Raw genomic sequence first — 13459 nt, 5'->3', positions numbered from 1 at the left:
GTGGATTCTGTGTATTTTCGGGCGAAAATTTAAATTTTTCCTCCACACACACACAAGAAAAAAAAAAAAAGAGAGGATACCTCCAGTACTGTACATATGAGGCCAACTGTAATAGCCCTCGCGTTCGGTGGCTGTGTAGGATGCTGGACGAACTTTGAGGTTTTTTTAACGTGGCACTCACTTACACAACACAAAACCATGCTTTATAAACGATTGTTACTTTAAAAAATAAAAGTCTGCATTCAGCCGGCATTCCACACAGCCGACGAATTCTGAGGCTATTACATTTGGCCGATGGAGTCTCATTTAGTTTTGAGAATAAGTCCACTGTATTAACTTTTGGGAAAGGTGAGCTCCTCAGCCTGTAGCACTAGAATCTGCCATCAGTATTATCAATTTTAGGTTTGAGAGGAACGTGCCCTGGATCTGCAATGCTAATGCTGGGTACACTATAGATTTATCTGTCCAATCTATCTGGTGGTAACAAAAATCTGACAATGTATGGGAACATATGAAACTCAACCATTTGCTCCCAAATGCTGGAAAACAAACAATAGAAATACAGATAAATTGGTTAAAGTTTTTTTTTTTATCAACTTAAACAAAACAATCCCTTTTCCCCCCCATTTACCAGTAATTGGGAGCAATTGTTCAATTGTAATTTTCTCCCATATATTGCCAGATTCCACCAGACAGATAGGACAGATAAATCTGTGTGTACCCATCTTAAATCTTGCCAGCACATTAGATGCTTAGTTTTTTTTTTTTATATTAAGTTTTTATTGTAAATTTTTCAGAAACATATACAATATAGCAGGGGGGTACAGAAAGAAACAAAACAAAAGAAAGGGGGGGGGCACAAAAGAGGTAATACATAGTAAATGTCATTGTCTCATTTAGATCAGCAAGTCAGAATACTACACCAATGTTATAGTCTGCATCTATTATGGTTGGGAAACATCACTAGACAAGATAACAGGGAGCTACTGGGGGTTTAGTGCTGATAGGTCTGGGGTGCTGCTGTGTATGTTCGGGTGATCCGTCCTTTCCAAGAAGACAGACCATCCGAGCCACTTCATGCATAGCGAGTTTGTAGATGAGGAGTATTTGGCGTTGGTAGTTTCACAAATAAAATGTTTGTGCACCTTGTTTTGTATACATTCTATGGATGGTACAGCCTCTGATTTCCACCCTTTAGCTATACAGGCCTTGGTGGCTATTAGGACGTGTCCCAGGATATATCTGTCTGCAACAGAGAGTTGTACTGGGAAAACATGAAGAAGCGCTATGGATGGGTCAGGAAGAATGGGTCGGTTCGAGATTGAGCTCATAAGATGGAATACTTCCCCCCAGAGAGACCTCAGCAGTGGGCATGCCCAAAATATGTGGAAAATGTCCCCAATATTACCGCATTTTCTCCAGCATAGGTTAGAGGACGTAGGCCAGATCTTGTGTAGTCTGGCTGGGGTAAAGTAAGCCCTATGAATGAGTTTAAAGAACATTTCGGAGTGGTTAATGCAGCGGGAGATCTTAAAACAGGTTCTGAAAATATTCTCCCAGTCCTCTTCATTAAAAGATTTGTTCAAATCGCTCTCCCATAGGGATTGAGGTTTCAATTTGGTCTTACTATCCAAGGAGATTAAGTATGAGTACCACCATGATATGCCACCTTTATGTGAGTAGTCACAGGTCTTTGTTTTAAGAAAGGCTGGAAAGTTTGGCTTCCTGGAAGGTGTACCTAGGTGTGAGTGTAACCAGCTTCGGATTTGAAGATAATGGAAAAAATCCTGTTTGGGGATATTAAATTTCTGTTGTAGGTAACTAAAGGGAACGAGATTATCCTCGACATACAGGTCTCCCACTGATTTAACTCCTTGGTTAATCCACCTCTGTAGCGGTAGATTGGGAATTAGGGATTTCAGAGCTTTAAAAAATAGAAAAGGGAGCAGGAAGGGCTATATTAGCTATGGAGGCTGTCATTTTATACCAAACATCTAAGGTTGCTTTGATGGATTTCCATAAGCCTGAGGGTTTCCTAGACTCACTTGGTGGGAGCCATATTATTTCCGCAACAGGGGTAGGGTGGGCGAGTGTGCTCTCCAGAAGAACCCAGGGTTTGGGCTCTTTAAGATTGAACCAATCCCTAGCCTGGTTTAACACACATGAGGCGTAATAAAGTTCAATGCCTGGATACGCCACACCCCCTTCTGTTTTAGACCGAGCTAATATTTTCTTTGCTATTCTAGGTTTAGTCCCTCTCCAAATATATTTTGCTAAGAGTTGATTGAATTTATTAAACCACTGTTTTGGGGGGGGCTCTCGGGATGCGAAATAAATACATTAATTTCGGCAAGAGGACCATCTTGGCCGCAGCAACTCTCCCCAGCCAAGACACATCCTGCATCCTCCAGTCTCCAGTCAGCCCTGCGAATGCCCTCAACAGGGGGCCGTAGTTACAATCAAACAGGTGTCGTTCTGTTGCTAAGTTTATGCCCAGATACTTAAGTGACCGAGTTTGCCAAGAGTAGTTGTATTCTGCTTTTAATCTGTCAATGGCCTCAGAGGAAAAACCCAGAGGGAGGGCTTCTGTCTTACTGGTATTTAACTTATAAAATGAAATTTCAGAATATTCCTGTAGCACTCAATGAAGAGCTGGCAGGGAAACGTCAGGATCTAAAATATTCACAAGAATATCATCAGCGAAGAGGCTGATTTTATGAGATGAGTTGCCTATTATCGGGCCCCTGATACCTTCATTGCGCCTAATATGTTCAGCCAGAGGCTCGACCGCCAGTGCAAAGATTAAAGGAGAAAGCGGGCATCCTTGTCGGGTACCGTTAGATATCTTGAACCCTGCAGAAGAACAACCATTTGCAAACACCCTAGCTGATGGGGAGGAATAGGAGGGCCAGGATGGAGACAAGTATCCGGCCATAAAAGCCAAATTTTTCCAAGGTAGCTTTCATGTACCCCCAGTGGAGTCTATTGAATGCCTTTTCGGCATCCAACGATAGGACTAAGAGGGGAATGTTCTTTGAGGAGCAGTATTCAATCACCCCCAGCTCTCTGCGAGTATTATCTGGGGCTTGTCTATCCATGACAAAGCCAACCTGGTCATACTAATTTGGCGTATAGTTTCAGGTCAGAGTTAAGAAGTGCAATAGGTCTGTAATTCTGAACTGAAGTTGGAGGTTTTCCCGGTTTAGGGATAGTAATGATACGGGATTCTAACATTTCAGGGGGGAAGCTTTTGGCTAAAGAGGCCTCGTTAAAGACTTGGAGTAGCACCGGAGATAATTGGGCTTTGAAGGTCTTATAGAAGTTGGAGGGGAACCCATCTGGCCCAGGGTCTTTATCAGATGGGAGGGTATCGATACTGGATTGGACCTCTTTCAGCGTCCAGGGGGCGTTAAGGGACAGATAGGACTCTGGGGATAAGCTAGGAAGGTTGATTTTATCCAGAAAGTTAACTATCTTCTCATGTTGGGGCTGGCAGGTGTATGGGTCATCTTTCAAGTTATAGAGTTTAGAATAGTATTCAGAAAAGGTGTTGGCTATCTCGTTTTGGATCATATATTTTTAATCCCCGATCCGAATGGATCATGTGGATTTTTTCCTTAGCTCTCTTTCCTCTCAGTTTCCTCGCCAATAGCCTACCTGCCCTATTTCCAAGTTGGTAGAATTTCTGGTTAAGTTTGTTTACATTGCGCTGGACTTCTGCCAGATAAAAGCTGTTCACCTTATCTCTTGCTGCATTCAATAGCTTACATAGGGCTTTATCTGCTGGGTTGGACTTGTGCGCGGCCTCTAGAGTGAAAAGCTCAGATTCGGCTTGTGCTAAGGATTTTGCATACTCTCTTTTCAGCTTGGCTGCTATTTGTATGGCAGAGCCTCTAGCTACCGCCTTAAGGGCACACCAGTGAGTGAAGGTTGTAGTGTCCTCGGGGGAGTTCTCCTGTAAATAGTAATCTATTGACGAGCATATAGCCTGTCGAGCCTCCGGCTGAACGAGACACTGACGACCCAGGCGCCCCGGGGCAGTTGTCCTACCCATTATTTCCCACTTAATATAAATAGGGGAGTGATCTGACCATGATCTGGGAAGAATACTGATTTTCTTAAAGGAATCCAGGGACCATCTATCGGACAAGGCTAGATCGATTCTTGAGTAAGTGCCGTGCACATGGGAGTAAAAGGTATAATCCCGTACTGAAGGGTGTCTGACCCGCCATACATCAAAAAGGTCATATTCCGCTAGGAGCTGGCGAAGACCTTTAGAGGGGCCACAGGGCTGACTGGAAGACCGAGACAATTTGCGTGAGCTGTCCAAAGATGGGTCTGGGACCAAGTTGAAGTCACCTAAGAGCAGCAGGGCTCCTGGCTAATTGCTGAATTTTGGCACAAAGTTTTCTACAAAATTGGAGTTGCTTAGTATTAGGGGCATAGCACGACACTATTGTCACTTCTCGATTTTCAAGAGACCCAGTTAAAACCAGGTATCTACCTTCAGGGTCTGAGTATTGGGATGAGAGAGAGAAAGCGCAGTGCCGTGATATGAGAATCGCTACTCCGGCTTTTTTAGATGGACCGTTAGCCATGTAGCAGTGCGGGTAGTTCCTATCAGAGAATAACGGGGGAGCTGAGTCTAAAAAGTGTGTTTCTTGAACAGCAGCAATTTGAATTTTATGTTTATGGAAATATCTAAGGGCCAACCTCCTCTTGTTGGGAGAGTTGAGACCTTTGGCGTTTATGGAAATGACATTAACCATTATCGTCTATTTGAAAGACAGCTTGACACATCAGAGACAGACAAAAAAAAATTGTATTAGAGACAGTGCGTGTGAGTATCCAATTAGGATCTGGGGGAAAAACAAGAAAATGAGAAGGGGAAAGGAGGGGAAGGGGCGAAGGAGGAAATGAGTGGACCCCCGTATGGGGGTAAAGTTGGGCGCCGTACCATGACGGCACACGAAGGCGGCGTGGGGGTAGTGGTAACTTACTCACACCCGGAACAGTAACCAAACTTAACTAAAACTCTGGGTAAATATTATCGATGGCCATTACTCCCAATAGTTTGTCCTATCAACCCCCACGCTAGCCCGGGGGGACAGAACCCAGAAAGCTGAAGATAAATTTTCTAGGCCCGAGAGTACATACAAAGATAACATACCCACTGAACGAACATTAGCAAGACTGACAAAATTTTAGGATAGCAACCTATTAGGGATATATTCCTATAGATAACAACAAAAGTAGAGCAATTGAGCAACTTCAATAGTGAAGGCAATAGAAACGGTTCTCTAGACCGCTAAATATGTCGATTTAAATCTAAACAATATCATTTAAACTGTAGACAAGCAGTGTGAAGAGAAATAAAAGTTTTCTAAGCGTAACCGGATCACTGGTTCGACCCTGATGCAGACCAGTCCAGCTGGAGTCCGCGCTCAGGTGACGGAGCAGTTGAAGAGCTCGCTGGAGTTAGTGTGGATAGGAAGCGTTTTCCTTCGTCGACTGAAGACACAACAATCGTAGAACCCTCTCGATTGATTAACAACTTTGTGGGGAACCCCCATCTGTACAGAATATTTTCTTTACGTAGGGCCGCAGTTATAGGGTAAAAGGAGCGTCTCTTGGCCAAGGTAGCTTGAGATAGGTCACTGTATATTTGGAGCTGATCTAAAATTCTTGATGTATCTTCGGACGGTCTGGCAGCTTTGAGGATCGCCTCTTTCACATGGAAGAAATGTATCCGCATTAGTACATCTCGCGGGGCATCCGTGGGGGCACCTTTAGCCTTGGGCAATCTATGGATCCTGTCTATCAGGAAGTCTGCAGAGGGTCTGTTAGGAAGAAGCTTTTGGAAGATATTCACAGCAAAATCGTTTAGGCTACTATTTGAGACCGATTCTGGAATTCCCCGCATTTTAATGTTGTTCCGCCTCGATCTGTCCTCCAGGTCTGGAGATTAGATAGTTTTGGGAGGATACAACCTCCCCCATCTTGGATTCAATATGGACGGTTCGCTCGCCTAGATCATCAATTGACTTCTGGCAGTCTCTAAGTGTTGCTTTAAACTCTTCGGAAACATCCTGTTTAAATTGAGACAGAAGTAGTTTCATAGAGCCTACAGTAAGAGCTTGACTATCCTCCAACATATTGGCGGCTTGTGCAGAGCTGTTAGATGGCGATGCATCCATCCTCGAGGGGTTAGGCAGGTTTTTCTTGGGTGGCTGTTCACCAACCTCGTCCAATGGTTTGGATCTTGCCGGGGAAGGTTTAAAAAAGGATACCTGGGGGACAGGTTTGGGAGTTTTGGTGCGTTTAGTAGGCATAATTCGGACAGGAGCCTCGCCAATATCTAAGTGCAGGTAAATAATTATGCGGCTGAAACAAATGAGGGTACTTTTTTTTTTTTGATAAGTGTCAGTCTGCGCTGGTTACATGTCCAGGTGAATAGCGTGGAGTGTGTCAGATCACCTCCTTTAGCATTTGCAGATATATGGAGAGGTTATATGGTTAGAGACCACAAGATGGCGCCACAGGCACAGTAATGGTTTATAGGCATGTAAGACTACTTTGAGTCTGGTCTGATGTAGTAGTGAGTAACAGGGGGCTGGAAATATAGTTTCAAATTCACAACAGCCCTGGATAGTCAGCTGTAGGGCAGCCTGGCTGGTATTTATTAGATAAGATAGTTCCACTAATATTATGGCTGCCTCAGAGATCCAAGTAGCTGAGGCAAGTCCACTGAGAGCAGTAAATCTTTAGAGGGCTGTTAAAGCTGTGCACCCTCTGTGATGAGACAGTGCAGCACGCAGGCAGTCCACTCAGCTCTCCCCAAGGGCTCACACGATACCCAGCAGGTTCCAGGCTACTCAGGGGGGGAGACACTGTGGCCGGGGGAACCCTGTGTCTGGTGTGCGGAGGTACTTACAGGGTTTTCCGTGCGCATCGGCTGGCTCCAGTCTCCCCGCTGGCTCCAATGCTGCAGTTTTTCTCCAGGACCCCGGAGGAGGCAAGATGGCGGGCGCCGCTGACTGACCGGCGACCGGGTAGTCCGTCCTCCAGCGCCGAGCTGCCGCTCGGAAGCGCTACAGACGCCCCCCCCCCCAGTGGGAAGCCGCCGGGGCAGAGTGCCAGTCGTGCCGCGACTCGGAAGGTACCGCGCCGCTGTGAGGCCGGGGCCGCTAATCCAGGTCCCGGCTTGTAGTCAGGGACAGGCCGCAACCCGCAGGGAGACCTAATGTCTCCCCCGATTCCGCCGGCTCTGCCCTGTGTGGGGACGGAATGTGCCTGGGGCTCCCCCGATGTAGTGGGGAGAGGATTGTTGGGGATATTTAGTGGCTTTTGTAGGTGCAAGGCTGTGGGAGTTGGGAGCTCGCAGCAAGTGCGTCTTCCACCATTGCCTGCCAGGCCACGCCCCTCCGATGCTTAGTTTTTTAATGATGGGACAGATGGCCTAATTCTGGTTGACTTGTCCACGGCGTACATTCCCAGTATTTTTGAATGAAATGTTTTGCAATCTGGTGAGAACACTGGCCCTGAAGGAATAATATCCAGCATGCTGGATATATAATGCCAGGGGATAACCAGATCGCTTAGAAAATACCCCTAAATCAGTATGTGTGTAGGCCCCATTACAGCCTGATGTGCTAGAACACTCTAATTATGTACTGATCTGATCCAAAAGAGATCTTAATGCTAATGTGCATTATATTAATTCAGGCATTTCACTCAGCTTAAATGAGTATATCTTTCTGAACAACAGACAAAGTCTCTTAAATTTCACTAGGTTCAGCATCTTCTAATATCCCTAAGGATATCCCTTTCTAAACGTAAAACAGTACTGCCTGATTCCAAACTTGTAAGAGATCTTGTTCTTTTAATCCCTTGTCAAACACAAAATACTTCATTAGTAGCATAAGCTTCTTTTATCCATGCAATTAATTCTTTATATTACTCTGCAGGCTAATTTCTCAGCTTGCTTTGGTACAGGTTGAGTATCCAATGTCCAAATGATCCTGAAAACCATACATTAAAGAAAGTGAATTACCGGTATTATTTTCTGTGAGCTCACTTCCAGTTCCTGTGTCTATCCTGTGTAGCAGACAAGTTCCCGAGCTGCAAAAAGGCTTTTGCTTTGACTTCTATGTGTCATCTCCCAAGGTATATCTGTGCATTATCTCAAGGTACAGCAATAAACTACCTCAAGCATTTCCATTTTATCTTCCTCACTGGATCTTTACATGCAACTGTTGTTGCTAAGGGAATGAGCATAGCGAGTTCACTATCTTCCATTGTTTGCATAAGGGTTGCCACTCACAACTATCAGAGACTTCACGTGCATCTGTGGCAGAATAAGTGTACTAGTTCTAAAATAAACGGAGTGGCATTGGTAACTGGTTGGAAAGGATCTATTTGGAATAGAAAACTGGGGTGTAGTGCTCAGTGTCACATAGCTACTAAAAAGGCTAACAGGATACTAACCTGTATAAAAAGAGGTATGGTGTCTAGGGACGCAAAGGTAATTATGCAGCTTTATAAAGCATTGGTCAGACCGCACCTAGAATACAGAGTACAATTCTGGTCTCCTCACTACAAAAGAAGACATCATAGAACTGGAAAAAGTCCCAAGAAATTGAATTATGAAGACAGATTGGACAATTTGGGATTGTTTATGCTAGAAAAGAGACGTTTAAGGGGAAACATGCTTAACATGTATGATTATATCGGGGGCCAATATAATAAACTGCCATGTACATGCCCACAGACGTCCTCCATGCGATCTGACGCAATTCACGCTTCCTCGCACATCACATAGCACAAAATGTATATGCTCAGTAGCGCACGCAGGAGGGGGGGGGGGGGGTCCGAGTATTCAGAAACCCCACTGCTGAGAGAGACTTCTCTCATCAAAGGCCGCAGGTCCCGGCTGCCCATCCATCCACTGCCGATTCCGCATCAGGTGGTTACAATATCACCTGATGAGTAGCGCTGGCAGCAGTACAGGAAGTAGCAGGAAGTGCCGCCTATAGTTAGGGAGGGGACCGTGCGTCCTGTGAAGTGGGTCAGCGCTGCATGTCTGCAGCTTACCAGTGGCGCACTATAAGATCAATAGGTCTCATTGCCCTCCAGCTGCCTTCTTCCTGCACTGTGCCGTGGAAGATGAGAGCCGCCTCAGCGCGGCTGTAGGACACAGCAAATAAAGAAGCTGCCATCCAGGTAAAAATCTATAATTATTATTATTATTATTATTATAATTTTATTTATAAGGCGCCACAAGTGTTTCGCAGCGCCGTACAAAGGAACAATACAGGGAGACAAAACTTGGCATAACATTGAATAAATAACAAAAATACAGTACAAATAAAGGAGCACCACAGTTCAATACACTTTACAGCTTAAATGTAAGTAGTGAGGACCCAATCAACATACAACTAGAGGCTTGAGGCCAATGATGGAGATGAGTATGAAGATGGTCACTGAGTGTTGGAGTAAAGGAGAGCTGTGAGTGAAATGTGAAGAGAAGTGGGCTTTGACAACAAGAGGGAAGAGGGCCCTACTCGGAGGAGCTTACAATCTAGTAGGAAGGGGAGAACAGACAGATTACAAGAGGTGCAAGCGGGGGGGGGGGGGGGGGTTAGATAGCAGGATGTAAACAGGCAAGGGGTCGGAGAACCAGCTGGTTTATGCAGTGGAAGGGTACGCTTTGATGAATAGGTGAGTTTTCAGTGCCCATTTGAAGCTTTGCAAGGTCGGGGAGAGTCTAATGGAGCGAGGGAGTGCGTTCCACTGAAGGGGTGCAGCACGGGCAAAGTCCTGTACTCTAGCATGGGAAGCAGTGATCAGGGTGGAGGAGAGATGACAGTCGTCAGCTGACCGTAGAGGGCGGGAGGGTGTATGAATGGAGATGAGGTTAGAGATATATGGAGCAATGGAATTAGAGATGGCCCTGTATGTGAGTGTGAGGTGTTTGAAGAGGATTCTGTAGGGCAGTGTTTTTCAACCAGTGTGCCGTGGCACACTAGTGTGCCTTGAGCTGTTCTCAAGTGTGCCCCCACATCAAGAAATGCCCAAACCCATTTACAGCCACCACCAGTTCAAATGTTATTTACTGGTCTCTTCTTTTCATGTAAAGGGCCAATGTATTTTATTTTTGTTACCTGTGGGGACCAGTGTGATTGTTTTTAATGTGGGGGCCAATAGGTTTTTTTTTCCCTGTGGGGGGCAATGTGTTTTGCCCTGTGGGGATCTTAGGGTGTGCCTTGGCAATTTTAAAGTCTTATTTAGTGTGCCGCAAGGTAAAAAGGTTGAAAATCACTGCTGTAGGGGAATGGAAGCCAGTGCAGATTTTGTTGAAGGGGAGTAGCAGAATTAGAGCGGCCGGAGAGGAAGATAAGCCTGGCTGCAGCATTGAGGACAGATTGGAGAGGAGCTAGTTGGGATTGAGCGAGGTCGGTGTGAAGAGCATTACAGTAGTCAAGCCGTGAGATGACTAATGAGTGGATGATCAGCTTAGTTGCACTCTGTGAGAGAAAGGGCCTGATGCGAGCAATGTTGCGTAACTGGAACCGGCAAGAATGGGCCAGGGCTTGGATGTGGGGTGCAAAGGAGAGGGAGGAGTCAAGAGTGACACCCAGGCAGCGGAGTTGGGGAACAGGGGAGATGATGGTGTTGTTAACAGTGATAGAGATATTAGTAGGGGGCATAGCTCTGGGTGGGGGAAAGATAATAAGTTCGGTTTTGTCCATATTCAGCTTCAGAAATCGCTCAGACATCCAGGTAGAGATGGCAGCGAGGCAGTTGGAAACTTGACAGAAAACAGTGGGGGACAGATCAGGAGAGGAGAGGTAGATTTGGGTGTCATCTGCATAGAGGTGATATTGGAAGCCAAAGGAGTTAATGAGTGCACCCAGAGGAGGTGTACAGAGAGAACAGAATGGGGCCAAGGACGGAACCCTGAGGGACCCCGACAGGAAGGATAGAAGGTGGTGAGGTAGAGCCAGAGGCAGAGACTGAGAAGGAACGGTTGAAGAGGTAAGAGGAAAACCAGTTGAAGACTGTGCCAGAGAGGCCAATGTTTTGGAGTGTGTGGAGGAGAGGGTGATCCACAGTGTCAAAGGCAGCAGATAGGTCCAAAAGGATAAGCAGGGAGAAGTGACCCTTGGATTTGGCTGACAGCAGGTCATTGGTGACTTTCACTAGGGCAGTCTCAGTGGAATGAAGTGGGCGAAAGCCAGATTGAAGGGGATCTAGGATGGAGTGGTCAGACAGGTAGCTGGTGAGACGCCTAATTAAAGTATTTACTTTGCTGGGCAAAATATATATATCACTGAGAAGAACAGGCGGCACTCCAGTATTTCACCTTGACAAAGGGGCGTTCGGGCCCCGAAATGTTGGTGTCCTGTTCACATTGGAATATACTTTTTTTTTTAAATCGAGTGCCGCCTGTTCTTCTCAGTGATCTACCAAATTCCCGTGGAAGGCACCAAGGTAATTGCACATAGGGGAGAGTGCCGGACCGCCTACAAACCAGTATATATAACTGAAACCCCCAATAAAATTGCGTTTGCCCCTGATGCTGCACATACTTTTTGGACTAGAAACGCATGCTGTTTTAGCACATTGCATGTGTTCTGAACTAGATGCAATACAATCTAGTCCAAAATGCATGGGCCACTTCGCTCCATATGGGCACCATAAAATTAAAAATGCATCTAGGATGCCAATGTGGGAGAGTGAAAACTCCCCCCTCTGGTGATCCGTCACAGCCTCTCAGTGCATCAGCTCAGGGCTGGAGCGCTATCTCTCACCTCCGGCTCCACTGGGCAAGTAGGAGACCTTGCCTTTATCACAAGATCTCCTATGCAGCCAAGACCCAGCAACTGAAGCAGTAAGGGTCAGTCCTGTTCCTGCTGTGGTGGTGGTGGTGCAACATCTGCAGCTGTCAAAATTGATTTCTGCAGATGTTGAAATGGCTGTGGTATGATACACCGACAGTCCGGATTCCAACAGTCATTTCTCCGACGTCGGAATCCCGACTGCACAGCGGGGGAGCGCAATGAAGCCCCTTACGGGCTCGCTGCGCTCGCCACCTATTTAATTCTTCCTCTATGGGGGTCGTGGACCCCCACGAGGGAGCAGTCGGGATTCTGACGTCGGCGTAATGACTGTCGGAATCCCGACTGTCGGGGAGCCGTCCGGCACCCGTTGAAATGGCCCATTTATACACTGCAGATCAGAGCACAATCTTAAAGATTGTAGCACCACACACTGCAATTATAATACATGGGGGTGGGAGCTAATGTGCGCCAATTCCACCACCTCATATAACCAGGTCATACATATATCCAACAGCCGGTATGGGGCAGTTAGGAGCATTCCACAGCTTAGTACATGGACCCCATGGTAGCCTAAAGTGTAAAAAACAAGTCATAACTAGTCAAAGTGCTATAAGGGCCACTACCCACATACATGGGCACCTGTGGCCAGTGTGCTATGTGTAGTGTATTGCACTGATAGTAACTCTCTGTAAGCACTCCGCCATAGGCTATGTGCAGACATACATATTCAAGCACAGACCCCAACAAGATAACGTACTGCCCCATCCCGGTCACACTGAGCTGCCTTATTATGCGTGTACCCAACACGCATACTACGCAGCCTATGCGCGCTGCGGGTCATTACAGGGGTCACACACAGAGCCAGGCCGGGGCCGCCGCTTTCCTGTTTACACAGCGGGGCTGGTGGCGGGTCGAGCAGCCTATGGTACCTGCAGACTTCCAGCTCTCCATCTTGCGCTCTCTCCCCGGTAGCTGCCCCTCCCTCCCTCTCTCTCTCTCCGCAGCCTTTCACGTTGCCCCACCAGCAGCTGCTAAGCCTGTTCCGGCGCCGGGCAGGCTGGGAAGTGTAGTCTCTGCTATGAGGACACTTTCTGCTCTCACGCTGACGGTGTGTCATTGTCTGACTCTGGTACATTGTGTTTGTGTGTGCATGTGCTATGGATAAGCAGCACTGCCTGCTTACACAGAAACACGCACTCTGTTCCTAATAATGAAGGGTTCCTTCATTAAGAAAGTTCTATGTTGTAAAAGTGACTTGTATTTACTATTACATAATTACCATTCTTATCAATATACAAACAGTGTTAAGAACTGCCTTGTGTCACCCAGAAAACCTCCATCTTAAGGCCCATAAACACTGGGCAAATTTGAGCTGAAAGCCGCTGAAAACAGCATGTATGTGCGTCTTTCAGCTCAAAGCCGCCCAGAGTGTATGCCCCAGTGATGAACGGTGAGCGCTGCTGCGTGCTCTGGCATCATCAGAATCATAATCAGCTTTATTGGCCAGGTGTTTTCGCTTTGCTGTGCAGCAGCCAGGTGGGTAACAAGTAAACAGCATACAGTATAAACAATATAAACAGGTGGGGGAACATGTACAGTCATATAGAAAGATATTC

At 46.4% G+C, this 13459-nt stretch overlaps 1 protein-coding gene across 1 annotated transcript in view; it reads right to left on the bottom strand.

The window, feature by feature from the left end:
• The window catches only part of SUGP1 (SURP and G-patch domain containing 1), a 56782-nt gene extending 43855 nt beyond the window's left edge, over window positions 1-12927 (bottom strand). The window contains exon 1 of the mRNA XM_083180284.1: window positions 12773-12927. Coding sequence (XP_083036410.1) covers window positions 12773-12794 — 22 coding nt within the window. The 5' untranslated portion in view covers window positions 12795-12927. The remainder of the gene's footprint in view (window positions 1-12772) is intronic.
• Window positions 12928-13459: the final 532 nt, after the last annotated feature.

This window comes from Crinia signifera, chromosome 1 (genome assembly GCF_055691185.1).
Source record: "Crinia signifera chromosome 1, ASM5569118v1, whole genome shotgun sequence".
Classification (NCBI taxonomy): domain Eukaryota; kingdom Metazoa; phylum Chordata; class Amphibia; order Anura; family Myobatrachidae; genus Crinia; species Crinia signifera.
The sequence above is the reverse complement of the archived record's forward strand: the minus strand, read 5'-3'. Positions and strand labels throughout refer to the sequence as shown.